This window comes from Cannabis sativa, chromosome 4 (genome assembly GCF_029168945.1).
Source record: "Cannabis sativa cultivar Pink pepper isolate KNU-18-1 chromosome 4, ASM2916894v1, whole genome shotgun sequence".
NCBI classification, from domain to species: Eukaryota; Viridiplantae; Streptophyta; class Magnoliopsida; order Rosales; family Cannabaceae; genus Cannabis; species Cannabis sativa.
The window spans coordinates 11,536,503-11,555,322 of NC_083604.1; the positions used below are offsets into that span (position 1 = coordinate 11,536,503).

An 18,820-nucleotide genomic window follows, 5' to 3' on the forward strand; every position below is an offset into this window, starting at 1 on the left:
TTAAATTATTTGAAATGCACTTTTAGTTTTATATTAGTGCAAGTGGGAGTTTATTGGGTTGTATGCCCTAAATAAAACTCATTTAAATATAATCATATTTACTAATTAATAAAAGATCAGAAATTATTCTATGTTGCATGGTTCACATGATTTATTTCATAATTATATGTTTAATGTATAAATTCTATTAAGTCCAGAATATATATATTTATTCATAATTATAGTGTCGTCAGCACAGTAGAACATAATCATGATTATATGTTCAAAAGTTTAAGTCCCACGATTTGTCAGTTCACTGGATTTAGACTAACATGATAATCAGCGATAAGGTATACTTACACCTTGGATAAGTGTTATGTCCTTTTCAAGGCATTGACAAAGTTTACCAGTATCAGATATATGGAATATACATTAGATTTGACCGATATTGAACTTGGATAAGATATCATAAACTTATCGTTATATCTTTCTAAGTCAATATCAATGGTTGATCTTAGGTCTATGGATCTTAATCCTGATATGGTTAGGTTCCGCTTAGTTGTATTATTTGTACTCTTCAAGTTGTTCGTAGAAGCTAATCAATCGTTTTGGTGGATATTTACATCTTGACAACATGATAGTTCAATTGAGTAAGAGTGCTGATCATAGATATAGAATCTATAGCTTTTATAAGTATTTAGAAGTGAAACGATGATTTTCTTCGAACTTGGCTGAATAGAGATAAATGATTGAGATTTCATTTCAGTAATTATATTAGTTTACTGAAATATCATTTATAGGTAGCTAAGTGTTTTAAGGATAAAATACATTGAAGGGTAGAACGGTAAATTTGTCACTATTCGATGTAGATCATCTATAGAGGATCTTTGACTATTAGGATTGTGACAATGGATAATCATAACGTATCTATATCTTGGTACATATAAAGCGTTATATATAATTGAGAGTGAAATTTAATTCCGAATCTATAGTGGTGCAAGGAGGAATTAATAAGTTAGAGAATTTACTTTGTACATTCTAGATCTACTTATTGGAAGCTCAGTTATATAGGCCTATAGTCCCCTCACTAGTTGAGATAATATTGCTTGCAGACTCAGTTAATTGGTTTTAATTAATCAATTATAATTCTAAAATTAGATTATGTCTTATTTATGAAATTTCACTAAGCAAGGGCTTAATTGTGAAGAAAAGAGGTTTTGTGGTCTATTTATTAATTAAGAGACTTTGTATAGTCTAATTAATAAATAATATAAATGACAATTTTATTTAATAATTAATTATAATTATTAAATTAATAGTTTTGACATTTATAGGATTGGAATTAGAAAATATGGTATTGTTGAAAGAAGAATAAGTGGTTGAAATAAAGTTGCAAAATTGTAACTAGAGATTGGTCCCTTAAGTGGCCAGGCATTAGTGGTGATTTTTGTCCAATATTTTATTCTTTTTTAATTCATATAATTCAGCCCTAAGCCCTAAGCCCTAGTTGAAACACTATAAAAGGAACATGATGCTCTCATCTCATCCAACTATTCAACTATTGACTTCAACCAAATCAAACTTAGTTTTCATTCTCTGACAACTAGTAGATGAGAGAATCCTTCTATAGTGAACCCTCTTTCATTGTTCTTCATGCAATGAGCCTATAGTGATAGAGTACCATGCCTACACATAGCAAGTCAAGTACTCAATCATAGTGCGGAAGATAGTGGTAACCAACCCGAAAGAGAGAAAGAGGTCCAGGCTCAGATCTTGATAATACTCTGCGACAGAAAGGAACAAGGGTTCGAGATCTGAGCGGAAGGAGTCATATTATTCCACTGCAATCAATGTAAGGTTTTCTAAACTCTTATGTGTTTAATTTCATTGTTTTAGAGATATTCATATTTAGGATGTTAATTCAACATACTTGTTTGTAAATCTAGATTCTAGTAAAATATTTCCAACAAGGAAAACATTAATCTTAATATAATTGAAAACAACTACTAAGGACGCGTGTCAATCATAAGCACTAAAAGGTGAGTCAGGACGCGTGTCAGCTGCATGCATTAGAAGATAGACAACACAACTATGCATGCAAAGAATGTACCATACTAAAAGGGCAAAGCCTCACGTAGAAGAATCATATATTATGACCTAGAAGAAAAAAAAATCCACTAAAAATACTCTTGACGAAAAACTTGATAAAAAAAAGTAGAGTACTTTGCGGTATAAATACTTAAGTTTAATTTTCAGCGGTTATAATAACTAAGTTATAATTCTGGAACTTTTGTAGGTGCCCGATTGTTAAGTGTTAAGTAAATTGCCATGTGGCAATTTCTGATTGGTCCAAGTCATTAGATTTTTATTTTTTTAAAAAAATAATTTAAATATACCAATAAGAAAATGACACGTGGATAATGACTTAATATTTAAAGGTTATGTACCTACAGAGTTCAAAAAATATAACTTAGGTATTATAACCGCTAAAAATTAAACTTAGGTTTAGGTATTTATTTACAACTGAGAGTTAAACTTAGGTATTTATGCTGCAAATTACTCAAAAAGTACCTCATTTTTAGACAAAACAGTTAGATACACACTCAAATTGTATATGTCTTATTAGGTCGTATTGTATTGTATTGTATTATATTGAACGCGATTATATATCATATTTTTATATAATATTTTGTTAAACTTTAATTTATACCAAAACATTATATATTTAGGTGCCTATAAAAGTTAATACCACATATAGTTTTACATAAAAATATTACATGAAATACAATTCAATATAATACTGTACAATACAATACGATGTAATATGCCGTACTAAACTAACCCTTAACTGTTTATATTTTTAAGTGAGAATATATCACTCTTTAATTATACGAGGTGTAATTTGAGGTTATCCCAAATATTTTTCGTTATGGTAATTATCAGCAAGAAAGAAAGATTAATCATTTTTTATGTTTTTTTTAAGAAAAAAAATGATTTTTATTATTTTATTTTATTTTTAAATTTTTTGGTTCAAGAGTTTTTAATCATTATTTTTAAATAAGATTAGTTTGGCTGGTTGCGAATACAACACAACCTATTGAACCCAAAATCAAACCCTTCTCTCCATCTTCTCAACCCTTTCTAATTCTATTCTCTCTCTTACTCTGCAACTCTTCTCTGTACAAATAAACACTCTGATTTCTCTCTCCCTCTCGATCCCTTCTCTTTCTCTCTACTTTCTCCTTCTTCCCATGGCTGACAGAAAGTTCGATCTACCCGACGTTATCCTTCCCTCTAATTCAAAACCGCCCGATCACTCCTGCACTTCCAAACGTATTTCATTCTCTCCATCTGCTTGTTTGTTTTATTTTCGCTTTTTCAAATTTTTATTCTCAATTTGCTAGTTTCGATTGTTTATTTGGCGGATTTGATGGTTTCGAAGCGAATGCGAGATTTAGGTTTATTGATTTGAATCCTCCTAGTTGAATATCGAATACCTTCAATTTTTAGCATATTTATTTTATTTGTTGATTTCGTTTACAATAAACTAAAATCCAATTTTTATTCTCAATCCGTTCAAAGTTTTTTAAAAATTCTCAATTTCTCATGCAAGTTTTCTTGATGAAGTAGATTAAAAGTACCCGGATTTTGAATTTTTTGCATGGATTAGATCGCATTCCCATAGATTGTAAATTAAGGTGTTGTTTTTGTACTTTAGGGTCTTCTGTTACCATTAAGTGGGTATTTAAGATCTTCCTAATAAACCAAATACATTTTATCTGATTGCTTCTCTTATATAGTTTCTAAGTTTCATATGTGTGTTTTAATTTCTGGGATTGGTCGTGGGATTCATTCACACAGAGGAAGTATTGAGACTTGTCTTTGTGCCGAGTTTTTTCTTTTTTTTCCTTTCTCTTGACTTATGATTAATGCATTTACATGTGGCAGTGTATCTAAATATTTTAGGGATATTTAATTTGCTTCTACTCATTTTATTTTTCATGTATTAATTTTTTCTTTTTTTGGCTGGTTAGATTATGTTGATATATTATAGTTTAATTTTAATGCATACACTTAACATGTGAGAATTAATTGCTTCGAAGCAATACATTGAATTTGACGTATATTTTAGGAATGTTGTAGTTAGAGTCATTATCTTCAACGCATGGTCTTATTGTGACATTCTACTTGGTTGGAGTTGAAATTATGAAATCCTTAAAACTACTTCCGGGAATGAACAGTCAGAACATCCAAATGGATACCTGCGTTATGACTTGATTTAAATTAATAATTTAATACCATTAAAAATTAATTGCAAAAGTAAGTTGAACCTTTAGAACAAAATTAGCAACTTTTTTTTCGTAATATTTTCTTATGTTTTTCATGCTTCAATAGTTGAAACATCTGGAGAAAGTGGTGAGGAAAAGATGCATTGTGGGTTACTTGACGAGTCCAAAGGTATTCATGTTTCCTTTGTTTGTTTGTTTGTTTTTTTTTTGGGTGGGATTGGAGCAATGAATACTGTAATTTATTTTGTTTGTGTGATTTATTATATTGCCGATTTACCAATTCCTGCATATTTACTGATTTCAGAAAGCAGCATACCTTTGTCTCCCCAGTGGCTTTATGCCAAACCAACTGAGTCGAAGATGGTAAGTGCTTATGGGCATCTGGGAATGTGGTCACTTTCATTTTTCTCTTTCGCCAAAAAGTAACTGTTGACGTGACGTTCCTTGGCATAATAATTATGGATTTCTTTCTTTCTACATTTTTAACACACAAACTTTTTATGTACGGTTTCTTGGGCTCAAACTTTAGATCTTAAATATGGTTCTATACTATTACAATCTGGACATAGATAATATCATTATTATATACTAGTATTTATATTTTAACTTGGTTATGACCCCAATTTTTAGTTTCTATAGTTATTTAAAGGTATTCAGCTTTTAGGCTTCCTAATGTCATTGAATTAGATACAATTGTAATTGTGCTAGATTTTCTCTCTTTTGCAAGCTTTTGTTTTAAAGAATATGGTATTTCTTGACTTTTTTCCCCCTTCTTTTAACTCGAAATTAATATAATATTGATTTGCCTTTCATGACTTTGGAGCCCTTTTCTTGGCATTCTTTGATATGATGACAGGAATTACGCCCTTCAAGTTCACTAGGAAACTCCACAGAAAGCAACCTTAAGGATGTTTGGCGTTTGGAAGAGGACAAAAAGGACCGAAAGCGCATTAACACTGATGGTGAAAGTAGTCGCCGCTGGCGTGAAGAAGAAAGAGAAACTAGCTTACTTGGTGGTAGAAGAGAGCGCAAGAAAGTGGAGCGCCGAGACAATTCTTCAATGAGAGAAACTACTGACAATAGAGCATTACCTACTTCTGAGCGATGGAATGATGGCCGTAACTCCGCACATGAAACCAGACGCGACAACAAATGGTCGTCTAGGTGGGGTCCTGAAGACAAAGATAAGGAAGCACGAAATGAAAAGAGAACAGATGTGGAGAAGGAAGATACTCACTCCGAAAGCCAAACTACTGTGGGTAGCAACCGTCCCACTGCTGAGCGTGACTTAGATTCTCGTGACAAATGGAGGCCACGCCATAGAATGGAAGTTCACCCCAGTGGTTCAGCTACATATCGTGCTGCACCTGGATTTGGGCTTGAAAGAGGAAAGGTGGAAGGTTCAAATTTAGGATTTGCCCGGGGACGAGGAAGGCCAAATGTTGCTGGAAGATCATCTTGTATAGGCACAGCTAGCACTACTTGTTCTGACAGAACAGAAAGTGTTCCCGGAAAGTTAAGGTACTCAGCTGATAGGTTTTACTATCCAAGGGGTAAGCTTCTTGACCTTTATCGTCAGAATCAGCTTGATCCATCTTTTGTTACAATGCCAAATGAGATGGAGGACTCACCTCCTATAACAGAAGTAGGGTTGGTTGAACCATTGGCTTTTCTTGCCCCAGATGCAGCTGAGGAGGTAGCAAATAGTTTCTTGCTTATAGCCTTCTGTATTCATTTTTCTTTTCTGTTTCACTGAAATTTATTTGTGTAACTTGAACATAACAGGCCACCCTTAGCAATATATGGAAGGGAAAGATAACAAGTAGTGGTGTGGTGTCTAATTCATATGAAAATGGGAGATCAACTGAAAATATGACAGGTAATTTTCTAGCTCAGGGTCCACTGATCTCTGCCCATTATTATTGTCCTTTTTAGTCTTAATGGTGTAAACTTTCTAGGTGTTGGAGATCTTGAATCTGTAGATGGAGCTGTGGACATTCTGCCCTTAACCCTTGTTGGGGAGACTAATAATACCATGCAAAAGTTTGCAAATGGTGATAGTACTTTGGTAGAAGGTGGGTGGAGTTTTGTATTAATCTGGATATACTTTTTTTGCTAACAACCCCCTCCTCTCTCTCTCTCTCTCTCTCTCTCTCTCTCTCTCTCTCTCTCTCTCTCTCTCTCTCTAATGATCTTTTATTTCAGAATGTATTGGTATTGGAAGTGGTGTACATTTTGGCGGTGAATGCCATAGCACATTTCAGCATGATATCAGTACAAATAAACAGAAGTTCGATTCTTCTTTTACCAGCAATTCTTGTGTGGACAACATTGGTTCTGTTGATTCTGACGTTAGTTCCAAGCTGTCTAACAATCAAGGTTCTCACCATATTTTGTCTTTTACTGAGGACGCTCACAATGTGAACACTACCATTGAGGCAAACAGATTGGATAAGGATGTCTTACCTGAAGATTTATGCTTGTGTTACCTTGATCCTCAAGGAATGATTCAGGGACCATATCTGGGGGTTGACATCATCTCATGGTTTGAGCAAGGTTTCTTTGGAACTGACTTACCAGTTCGCCTGGAAGATGCACCTGAAGGAACACCTTTTCAAGATTTGGGTGAGGTCATGCCACATCTAAAAGCATGGGATGGACAGGGGTATAATATTAATCAGAACCTGGAGATAGAAGAACCTGGATCTTTAGGAGTAACTTTGGGGACTAATTTACCTTCTGCTCCTGCTTCTGGATTAGGCGCCTCATCTATTGGAAATGAACCCAGCCCATCCTTACCTGAGTTCAACAGCCTCCCAGATGAGCTTGTTCAGCTAAGAATATCCGAGGCTGAAGATCCACAACTGCCGCATTTTAAAGGTCAAAGCTTTGACGGTTTTGATGGACAAGATGAAGGTAGCTTCTGTGATTTATTGCTTTTGTGGATTTTTTTTTTTTTATATTGCATCCTAATAGCTCTCTGTTTTCTAGAAATCTTGTTTCCAGTAAGACCAATGAACACTGGCTTTGCAACAGCAAAATCTCCTGTCAACCCTCACGATGGTTTGGCAAGTTGTGGTAGCCACATTCCTCCCTCCTTGCCTGAATATACAGAACCTGGCTTGCAAAATCAAGCTGAAACTAAGATGCATCCTTTTGGCTTGCTGTGGTCTGAGCTGGAAGGTGCTCAAACAAACTATGCACAGGCATCCAGTGTTTCTTCTAGCATGGGCAGGACTGCTTCCTTTGGTGGTATGGCTGATCCAGCTCTTGTTTCCGACTCTTGGCCTGATTATGGGAGAAACCAACGTTCTGATCCCAACCTGTATCAAGATAAGATGGCTGCTCACAGTTTGTCACGCATGGAACGCGGACCCAGCCATCTTGATTTAACTGATCAGCTGATGTCACAACAGTTGCAGCAACAGAAGCTCCAGCAGAGAAATATGTTGTCTACATTCCCACAATTAAATGAGTCATTCTTCGAACATTTGCCTAATCAAAGTCTTATTCATCCCCAACAATTGGCTAACATTTCTGCACCAGAACTAGATCATCTTATGAAGACACTTCAGCTGCAACAGCACCGACAGCTTCAGCTCCAGCAGCAGCAGCAGCAGCAATATCAGATGCAGCAACAACAATTTATTCAGAAGCAAAAGCTTTTGCAAGAACAACAGCAATCTCATGCACGACAACTGTCTCTTGAACAGTTGATGCATAGTCGAATGCATGAACCTGGTTTTGTACAGCCACATCTTGATCCTCTGAGAGCCAATAATGTTCTAGATCAAGTACTTTTAGAGCAGCACCTTTTAAATCAACTCCAACAACAGTCTCATCACACACCTAGGCATGTAGATCCATCTCTAGAGCAGCTCATTCGAGCAAAGCTTTGTCAGACTCCACAGCAAGAACATCCAAGAGATTTATATGATGCACTATCTAGTGCGCAGCATGGACATCGGCAATCTTTGGAACAACAGATGCTTCAGCAGGAGCTGCTGCAAGCAAGGCAGATGTCGATGGGATTGAGGCAGCGAGCAAGTTTGGAAGAAGAGAGGCATGTTAATTCAGTTTGGCCAACTGATGAGTCTAATCAATTCTTATGGGCCCATGCTGGTAGTCACCGAGCTCACTCTTCTGGAATTAGTCCTTTAGACAATTATAAGCAGCGACAGAGGTCATCTCATGAAGAGCAGGTGGGCCATCTCGAACGGAATCTTTTTGTTCAAGAGCAACTTCAGCAAGGGGTTTATGAACCTGGCTCATTGCCATTTGAGTTGTCAATGTCTTATCCTCAGGGTGCTTCAGGAATGAATTTGGATGCTGTTAATGCCATGGCTCGGGCTTATGGTTTGGATATGCATGAGTCAAGTGCACGAATGAAATCTTCAAATCAAGTGGGACCATTTCCTGCTGGAGTTCAAAGTGTTGGTCCTCAGCACCCTTTAATTAATAATCAATTTCAGGTTCCACGAATGGATGGAATTGAGAACAGTTGGTCTGAGAAGAATGGGCAGCTAGAGAATTTCTTCGTTGATTCTCGGTTTCGACAATCGCATATTGCTGCAGAGCGACAGAAAAGGGAGTCTGAAGCCAAAATTGTTTGTGAGGATTCTAATTTATGGTTGTCAGATGATGAGAAGTCAAAGAGATTATTGGAGTTGCTTAATCAAAAATCAGGCAATTATATTCCTGAATTGATGGATGTTGGTACTAAATCATCCTTTGAGAGAGAGTTATTAGGAAGCCATTATGCCAAGTCAAGCTCATCAGAAGTACCATTTACTTTGCCTTCAGATGGAGAAGCTAAATTAAATAATTCATTTGGGGTGGGCATTTTTGGTTTGAGTCAAAGTGAACCAACACAAGAAGTGAACACTGATTCTGGAGTATCCTCTCTGCACAAACAGCAGCTGGAGTTGCAAGGATTGAAAGGTGAGGGTATGATGAAAGGTCAGGAATTCGAGAGACAACAAAGGATGGTGGAGCAAGCAGGGTTGGAAGCTCTAGATCATGAGAGATCGATGAATGCCTTGAGCAGGCATTCTTCCCTTGGGGTTACTGGTAATTTGTTGTTCTTTTCCTATGAGCTGTACTTAATTTATTTTTGGTACCTCTTTTAAAGTTGTTGCACTTGCCATATATTTTTGTGAGACTCGTAAATAATTATATTTATATATTCCAGATGGGAGTGCAGCCATTTACCATAACAAGTGTGGTGCTTCTAATTCATTTTTGGACGATGCTGCAAAAGATAGGTAAGCCGTGTTCTATATACTTCATATGAACTCGAGGAGAGCTCTTTAATTCACATAGGGCTTGTTTGAGGACCAGAATAGCCAGTTTATTATTTTAAGAAGTGCCTAAAATATGTGAACGTGTAATCTTGACAATACACAGTAGAGCATATTTACATTGTTCGTTTTTTGTTTTGGACCTCTTTATGACAGGGCATTATTGATCAAAGGGCAAGAAAGTATTCTGTTGAGACGACCTCCTGTGCCCCGTACGCCCTCATCGCAGGATGGCTTGTCTGAGCTAGCATCTGATCCAGTTTCTAGGGGAAAAAATTCTTCAAGCATGCCCGATGGTATGTTGATATCTGTCAATTATGTGTTTAGTTTGACTTGTAACATGAGGAATGATTAGAGTGAATGGAGTAAAACATATTTTCATCTTAATAAGTATAGCTGGGGTCATTTTCATCTGTCAAGGTACATCGAGTAATTCAAGAAGCCAAGTTCCAGACTTACCAGCCTCTTCCAAGAAGGACATGCGCTTCCGCCGATCTTCGTCTGGCAGTGATGCAGATGTCTCTGAAGCGTCCTTTATCGACATGCTAAAGAGTACTGCAAAGAAGGCGGCTCCTCCAGATGCCCATTCTACATCTGAATCATCAGATGGAACACAAGGGCGAAGTGGAAGAAGGAAGGGGAAGAAAGGGAGGCAAATCGACCCCTCTCTACTCGGCTTCAAAGTCAGCAGCAACCGTATCATGATGGGTGAAATACAACGAGCAGATGATTAGAAGTTTAGAACCAAACCATTTTTGTTTTTCCTTTGTATCAATATCTTTTTCTTGTTAGGTTTATAGGTTTTCAGTGTAAATCAATTTCTTTTTAGGTTTATAGGTTTTCAGTGTAAATTATTTTCTTCTGGAAATTCTTTAATTATTTTTTTTATTCTCATCTTTCCTGCTTTTCGCCATCTTAGTGAAATGGTGAGAAAAAGAAATGTATGGCAAAACTGCCTGTTTTTTCAAATCTGAGTGTGCAGCAGAATCGGTACATAGTTTTGTATAGAAACAGAATAAAAAAAAAAGGTTTATAATGAAAAGTAGTTAGTCAGTAGAGTTAGTTGGAAACAACATTGTTCATCTATGTTTCTCGTCTTTAATTTCATCATCATTACTCATTACTAATTTATTCTCCTATGAAAAGACCAAAACTATCAAATACACAGTAAAATTAAAACATTATAGGGAACTTTATGATAATATTTTAGCACAAATATGTATATATAAAAAAAATCAGTAGATATGGTAATATAGTTGGTAGAAAGTGAACAAAAGGGGATTATGGTACACAACTTTCTCTTATGAGAAAGTGATTGGTAATTGCTCATGGTTGCCAATGACCTGAAAAAAGTTCAATAACAGTTCTTCCCATGATCCATTCCAACTCTGAAGCTGATAATGTTGCTTGATTGGCAATAAGTGAAATGGCTTCTTTGGCTCTTTTATAACCACACTCAGGAACCACAAATGGGAAGTCACTGCATTAAATTCAATCAATGGTTATAAACTATTGTGGCCTAAAGGAATGCAATACAACAACCATGAGAAACACTTGCCTGCCCCACATGACACGGTTGGCACCATAGGTGGAAACCAGCTGATACAGTGGATTGGCTAAATCATCATATGGAAATTGCTTTCTTGACACCCGAAAAAGGGCACTGAATTTCACATATACCTGTCAAATAAAAATGTAAGAGTTGAAGCTGCAAACTGAAAAAAATGCAAAATGCATTACAAAATTCTGATGTAGTGATTACTGATATCAATTATTTGTACTCATTACTCGGACAATCATCACAGTGTGCCATACTAAGAAAGAGTATGAATAACAAGATGAATATTGCTACTTGCATACCGTTATTGGTGCAATTTAGTAATGTATCTCACATATTTCACTTTAAAAAGAATGAAATATTACACCAATCAACTTAAGGTGGTGTTGGGCACCATGTGTGCCCTAAATCCACTAGGCTCTAATGCAAAAAGTTTCTTATGAATAAATACAACATTGGATTTCTTAAGAAGATTTTGGAAATAAATAAGAAAAGAACAAGAGTACAGTAGTAGCAAGCAAATAGAAAAATTTGAAAGACATTAAAGTCACTTATACCTGTGGGAATCTGGAAAGCTTTAGAAGATCAGAGAAAGCTTTATTCTCTTCATCATTTCTGCAAAAACAATATAAAAGATGTAACAATAGTTCATGCTGGTCTAGAATTGAGCTTCTTTTTAGCCAACACAGAGAGAGTGAGTGCTTACGTTGGTGGTTGGCAGAAAGCAATATGATCAAGCAATACAAATGTTGACGGGAACTCGGTGCACAGTTTCTCTATTTCTGATAAATGAGTATTGAGGCCCTTTCCCAAAAAACAATAAAAATAAAAATAAGAATAAGAGGAAGAGGAAGAAGATAATAAGCCCTGAGAAATATCCAATAAATAAACGTGGAAAGGTACATTTCACATAGTCTACAGGATAAAATAATGTACAATGTGTTTGCATAATGATAAATTATTATGATACCTTCATACACATGAATCCCACTGGTATTCCAAGTTCTCCAGCCTTTGAGAACAATGCCTTCCCAACCTCATTTGTCATCTGCATAAACCCTTAAATCATCATTTCAAGGAAAGAAAAAAGCAAGAAAACTAGAACATATTACTTATAACTATCATATGTCTGGACCTCTCTCACTATTGCTGTCTATGCAAATTTCCATTCATAGAAGCTAAAAAGGAATTGATAATCTTGTAGTTACTAGATCTGCCTTACATTTGAGATACCAAGGATTGTTTCATGGAATTCCAGGAAATATATGTTCAGACTGAGTAGTACCCTACTTTTCATGAACCACCTGTGTAGTTTTGGACCTCTGGCATGGCAAGAAGATCATTCAATCTATTTCTAAAAGCATGTGAAGAGCTTCTTTTATTCTTTTTTCTTTTTACTAATCCATTTGCTATAAAACACAGGTAAAGATCTCAAATCAGAAGAGAAAGCTAATACCTTTTGACCAGATGGCCATAAATACGGGTTAAAGCGAACAGCTCGATAACCATCCTAGCATCAAATAGTGTCATGTCAAGCTCATGTTTTAGAGACAAAAGCTGGGTTAGTTAATCATCTGAGATTCAAAAGGACCTTGGAAACAAGGCGTTCAAGATGCTCAACCCCACTTCCATCTTCAGATGGATTAGCAAGGCAACACCCCACAAATTTGGACGGGTACTTCTGCAGCACACTGTTGAAACAATAATAAAGGATTTATATATTATTTTAATTATCACACCATCTGCTGTATAAATCCTCAAATGCTATAACTGACAACATTGTAATCCTCATATTCCCTGTCTTCGATAACTTTTATTAAATGACAACATTATAATCCTCATAATTTCTCGACTGTTTAGGACGTGTCAACAACAATGGCATGAGGCTTTGCAGCCATTCTAAATGCCACACTTTTATTCCCCTATAAATATAAAAAACGATTAATGGGAATATATCTAAAAACGATTTAAAAAAATACCTTGTTACTAGAGAATGGTCGAACTTATGATTAATGGGCTGCACAATGAGAGCGCCATCAACACCTGCTTCTTCCATACACTGGAGAGTTTCACATTATCAGTGAGAGCAGAAAATGATATGAAAACTTACAGTTATTAGTTTTCTTGTATAGAAAATTATTCAACTAAAAAGAAAAATAAAAAATAAAAAATCAACTTTCGAAAATGGATGAGACTCAATTATGGTCATAGAAGCAGCATTCATACCTGGAGCAAGAGATCGACAGACCCAGGTAAAGTGGGTTCATTGCCTGGAACGTAAGGGTATTTGTCTACGGCCTGTATAAAAAATGATGATTTCTTTTACATTGATGTAGCGGTAGAGAAAAATCAAATCTTTGATTGGTGGGTTACCTACTTACCTCTTCGGGAGATGCCCAAACATGCAAATGGGAATCTATAACTTTGGTTTTGGTGTTAGGAACAGTAGTAGAGGAAGCCATTCTTGTACCAGAAATCTTGAACTTGAAGTGGGTTTTGCTCCCAAAGGATTTTAATGGCGGCAAACAATGAAGATGGGAAGGGCGGAGGAGTGGCACTGACAGCACAAGTCTCAACTTCTCTGCCATTTTTGCTTAAATACAATACAATTATGACATTAAAGTCGCTGCTCGCGATTCATAACGTTAAATTTGGGCCTTTGGGATCAAAAATTGGGGTAAGTTGAAAAATACCCCTTTTATTAATTAATTAATCAAATTTACCTCTAATTTTATATTTATATGAAACATACCTCTTTTTATATGTATTGTACCCAAAATACCCTAACATAAGAGAGTCACATGGAGAGTATCTTGAAATGACAGGGGCAAAATTGGTACAATATTTTAAAAAAGAGGTAAAAATGATAGACTTTAAAAAAGAGGGTAAAAATAAAAGAGGACAATATAAAAGGAGTATAGAGTGTAATTTCCTCTCAAAAATTGGGGATTACAAGAAGACCAGGCCCAATGTATTGGTCTTCTAAAGCCCATTATATTTCATTTCTAATTGTTGGCTGGCTGGTCACTCATTGGACCCTATTAGGAGTGTGCTCAATAACCCGGATTCATGTGCTAAATCTTTGCAAACTTGTCACATTAAAAGATATGGCAGTATGAAGAACAATATTGCAGCTGCACAAAAGAAAGTCGACTCTTTAAACAATGCTCTGAGTAATCCCTGAAACACAATGAATCCATTCTCGATGATTTGTTAGAATAAGAGGAGATCTACTGGCAACAACGCTCTCGCCTTGATTAGATGCAATTAGGAGATAAAAATACAAAATATTTTCACTCCAAAGCCTCAGCAAGAAAGTCCAACAACAAAATTGCTTCCCTCAAAACAAAAGATAGTACAAAAGTTACTTCCAAACACGGCATGAGCATGGTTATTGAAGCTTACTTCTTCGACTTATTCCAGGCTTCTTCAATTAACAATATTGCTCTTGCTACAACTTTGGCCACTATCCCAGCCACTGTTACTTTGGAAATGAATGAGACTCTCCTCAAACCATTCACACACGCTGATGTTGAATTGGCTCTCCACTCTATGGGACCTGACAAAAGTCCCGAAATTAACGGAATGTCTGCTATGTTTTATCAAAACAATTGGGATGTCGTCGGTAACATGGTGACCACGGCTATTTTAAGTGTCCTTAATGATGGTGCGGATCCCACTCCTCTTAATTCCACTATCATTACTCTAATTCCAAAGATAAAGAAGGCACAATACATGAAGGATTTCAGACCGATCAGTCTTTGCAATGTCATCTCAAAGATGATTACCAAAGTTCTAGTTGCTCGCTTCAAGAATGTCCTACCACATGTGATCTCCGAAACACAAAGTGCATTCCTTCCCAATCGACTTATAACATACAATATCTTGGTGGCTTTTGAGCTAATCCATGGTATCAAACTCAAAACATCAGGTCGAAAAGGGGTGGCTGCCATGAAATTGGACATGAGTAAGGCGTTCGATCGGGTTGAATGGAATTTTATCAAGGTTGTTATGGAGCGAATAGGCTTTGCTGATGGTTGGATATCCCTTATTATGAATTGCTTGACTAAGAACCATTTCACTTTCCTCTTAAATGGAGAGCTTGCTAGTTTTGTTACACTAACAAGAGGACTCCGACAAGGATTCCCTTTGTCACCTTATTTATTCCTAATATGTTTTGAAGGTATATCTTGCTTGTTGCAGAATGAGGAACGACTGGGGTATCTCTATGGATATTCACTCACTAGAAGAGCTCCACCGATTTCACATCTGCTTTTTGCAGATGATGGCATACTTTTTTGTACTGCTAATGAAAGTTCTTGCCATGCTATCAGGAGATCTCTCGACACATATCACAGAGCTTCAGGCCAGGTTTTAAATCCTGACAAATCGGTTCTATCTTTCTCACTAAATACGACTTTGGCAACCCAAATTCAATTCCATAGAGTGTTGTCTATGCCCATTCGAGATTGCCATGAAAAATACCTTAAATTACCAGCATATACTGATCGAGATAAATAACACTTATTTAGTGAGGTCAAAGAAAAGATTTGGAGACTTATGAGAACTTGGAATGACAAACTTTTCTTTGTTGGAGGCAAAGAAATACTCCTCAAAGTTGTGGTGCAATCCATTCCTACATATCTTATGAGTTGTTTCAAGTTACCAATCACCATTTGCAATCAGCTTGAATCGATGATGTCAAACTTTTGGTGGGGATCGAACGAGAATGGCACAAAGATCCATTATTGTCATAGCTAGAAACTCTTATGCAAAAATAAATTTGATGGGGTATGAGATTTCGGTCGTTTGTACATTACAATCAGGCGCTACTAGCTAAGCAATTATGGTGAATTCTTGATAATCCTAACTCTCTTTTGAGTAGATTACTAAAAAGTCGTTACTTTCCAAACAACACTTTCCTTGAGGCACCTCATGGTCACTCTCCTTCACTTACTTGGCAAGGCATCCTTTTTGGACGGGAGCTCTTAAGTGTTGGACTAAGATGGAAAATCGGAGAGGGAAGGAACATTAACTATGCGACTGATCCATGGATACCTGGCCACCAAAATTTCTTCCCAACACATTACAAAGGTCCTGCCCAAGCTGATGTTGCTAATCTGATCACTAATGATCGACAATGGGACTACAATATACTTCAGCAGTATTTTTCCAATATTGATGTGGATCAAATACTCACAATTCCCCTAAGCTTTTTCTCAACAAATGACAAGCTTATTTGGCATCACCACACCTCAGGTATATATAATGTCCATTCGGGATACCATTTTGCTGCATCACTAGAAGAAACAGACCTTTCCTCCACCTCAACTCCATCCACGACCTGGTGGAATTTTTTTTGAAAATTACAGCTGCCCCAAAAAATAAAATAATCTGCTTGGCGAGTATTTCATGATGCTATCCCGATTGCAACATCGCTGGTATGCCGAAACATCATTACTGACTCCACTTGTTCACTTTGTCGTCAAGCTTGGGAGTCAATCAGTCACACACTCTTTGGTTGCAAATATGCTCGAGCAGTATGGCGTGCAACAAACCACCATTTCGACTGGAAGACACCTGCATTGATGCACAAAGGTATTATTTAATTCACCTTACAACACAACATTCAGTCACTGAAATGGAGTCTATAATTTGCACTTTATGGTGTATTTGGACTGAGAGGAATCAGGTTGTACACAGACAAAGGGCCAAACCAGCTGAACACTTAGCATCTTATGCTAATAACTACATTTTCAATTACCGATCTGCTCAATCTAAGTATCGGCCTCAACAAAGTTCTACACCTCAATCTTCCACAACAACCCCTATTGTTCATACACATTGGCTGCCACCAACCTATGGTGAATTAAAAATGAATGTGGATCCAGCCGTGGACTCAACTAACAATCGAATTGGGGTAGGTGCTGTTGTGCGTAATAGCAAAGGTCAGGTTCTTGCTGCCCTTTCCATGCCTTTAATTGGTAATTTTGCTTCACATGAAATGGAGGCAAAAGCTCTTTTTCATAGTTTGGTATGGGCTTCACATTGGGAACTCCAAATTGGTCATGTTGAGACAAATGCTTTGATGGTTACAAATACTTTATATGGCCGATCTAATTGTATTGCTGCTTTTAACGATCTTATTTTAGATATCTCTTGTCTTCTTTCATTTTTCCCGTTGTTGTAAATTACTTACCAGTTTAATTTATAATAACAAGTATTTTCCTAAAAAAAAAAATTCTTCTAAGATTAAATTTTGATGATAAAACTATAGATTTATTAGCAATTTTTTGTAAAACATATCTATTAGCAAATTTAAAATGTAATCTATTTTTTATATTTGACTGCCAAATATGAACTATTTATATGTACACTTTTATACACGTGACACATTTAAATTAGTACACTTAATGTTATTATTTAAAAATTACAAAAAATTATTTCAAAATTTATAATATTTTTTTATTTTTTAAATATTTTATTTAGTTTTAAAATTAATTTTAAAATAATAATATTAAGTGTATCAATATAAACATGCCACGTGTATAAGAGTGTACATATAAGTAGTTTATAGTGACAGTTATACGGATGACACCTTAAATTTGCTAATAGTTCAATAGTTTAGAAGATTTTACCGTTAAAATTTGAGATTAATGGATTAAGTGCAAGTAAAATAGTAGTTAAGACAATTTAGCTGCTAAAAACTTAAACAAAAAAGGCAGCTTACATAAATTATAATTATGATTATTATTTTTTAGAAAAATTATATTTGTGATTATGAATGGTGATAACTTTATTATCCTAATTAAGGCAGCTGTTTAGGACCATTTCCTTATCAACCCAAGCACAAATGAGTAAGATATTGAATTTATGATAACAAAGCAAATGACAAAATGAGTCCTAAAATTTAAGAAATTAAAATAAAAATTTGACAAAAACAGGAAGGACGATTAAAATTAAGGAAAATTAATTTTTTTTTTTTTTTATGTTTTATTTACAACTTTAAGATTTAATTATAAAAATATATTTATGAAATTTTGAAATTATAAAAATATATTTTGTTCATCAAAAAGTAAAAACATAAGTAAACAACAATGAGAAATCATTATCGTAACAATTATAAATAAACTATGAAACAACAAAAACTAACCTCGTGAACTATAATATAACTCTAAATAAACAATAAAATAATTTATTATTTTTACTGATAACTTTTGAAAATAAAAAAAAATTAAACAGCAAAAATAAAAAAATTTCCATTAATTTTTAATAAATTTTTGCTGTAATTTTTTCTAAAATTAAATTGTAATTGGGGACAGATATCAAATAGTAATTAACTTAGGGTGCATTTGGTAACACTTCTTAATCAGTTTTTTTATTTTTAAAATTAGAAAAGTAAGAAAAAAATCAAAAATATGTTCTATAAAATTGTTTTTACTTTTCATTCCTGACCCCAATCCTAGATTTAGAACACAGCTCCGATCCGAGATCTAAACCGAATTCGACTTAAATAAAAGCAAAAAATAAAAATAAAAATTATAGAACACATTTTCAATTTTTATTTTTTTAAAATAAAATTTTAAAAACACAAATTTTATTTTTATTTTGGTAATTAAAATATTAAAAAATAAAATTATTACCGAAGCGGCTTTAGTTTGTCATATTTCCATATTTAAGTACGTTTTTCGAAT

General features: G+C 35.1%; 2 protein-coding genes across 2 annotated transcripts; one reads left to right on the forward strand and one right to left on the reverse strand.

Annotated features, from left to right (window-relative positions):
* Positions 1-3,049: 3,049 nt before the first annotated feature.
* LOC115714253 (protein ESSENTIAL FOR POTEXVIRUS ACCUMULATION 1) lies at positions 3,050-10,638 on the forward strand. The gene is made up of 10 exons (XM_061113276.1): positions 3,050-3,312; positions 4,375-4,437; positions 4,573-4,631; positions 5,125-5,964; positions 6,054-6,147; positions 6,227-6,343; positions 6,474-7,184; positions 7,260-9,338; positions 9,460-9,532; positions 9,725-10,638. Exons 1-10 carry the CDS (start codon positions 3,231-3,233, stop codon positions 9,921-9,923), a joined length of 4,317 nt encoding a protein of 1,438 aa, XP_060969259.1. The 5' UTR covers positions 3,050-3,230; the 3' UTR covers positions 9,924-10,638.
* On the reverse strand, positions 10,629-13,753 carry LOC115714254 (uncharacterized). The gene is made up of 10 exons (XM_030642884.2): positions 13,508-13,753; positions 13,353-13,424; positions 13,106-13,185; positions 12,718-12,817; positions 12,583-12,636; positions 12,097-12,174; positions 11,833-11,930; positions 11,684-11,741; positions 11,127-11,248; positions 10,629-11,048 (listed from the first exon to the last, which is right to left on the reverse strand). Exons 1-10 carry the CDS (start codon positions 13,712-13,714, stop codon positions 10,895-10,897), a joined length of 1,023 nt encoding a protein of 340 aa, XP_030498744.2. The 5' UTR covers positions 13,715-13,753; the 3' UTR covers positions 10,629-10,894.
* Between the last annotated feature and the right edge of the window lie 5,067 nt (positions 13,754-18,820).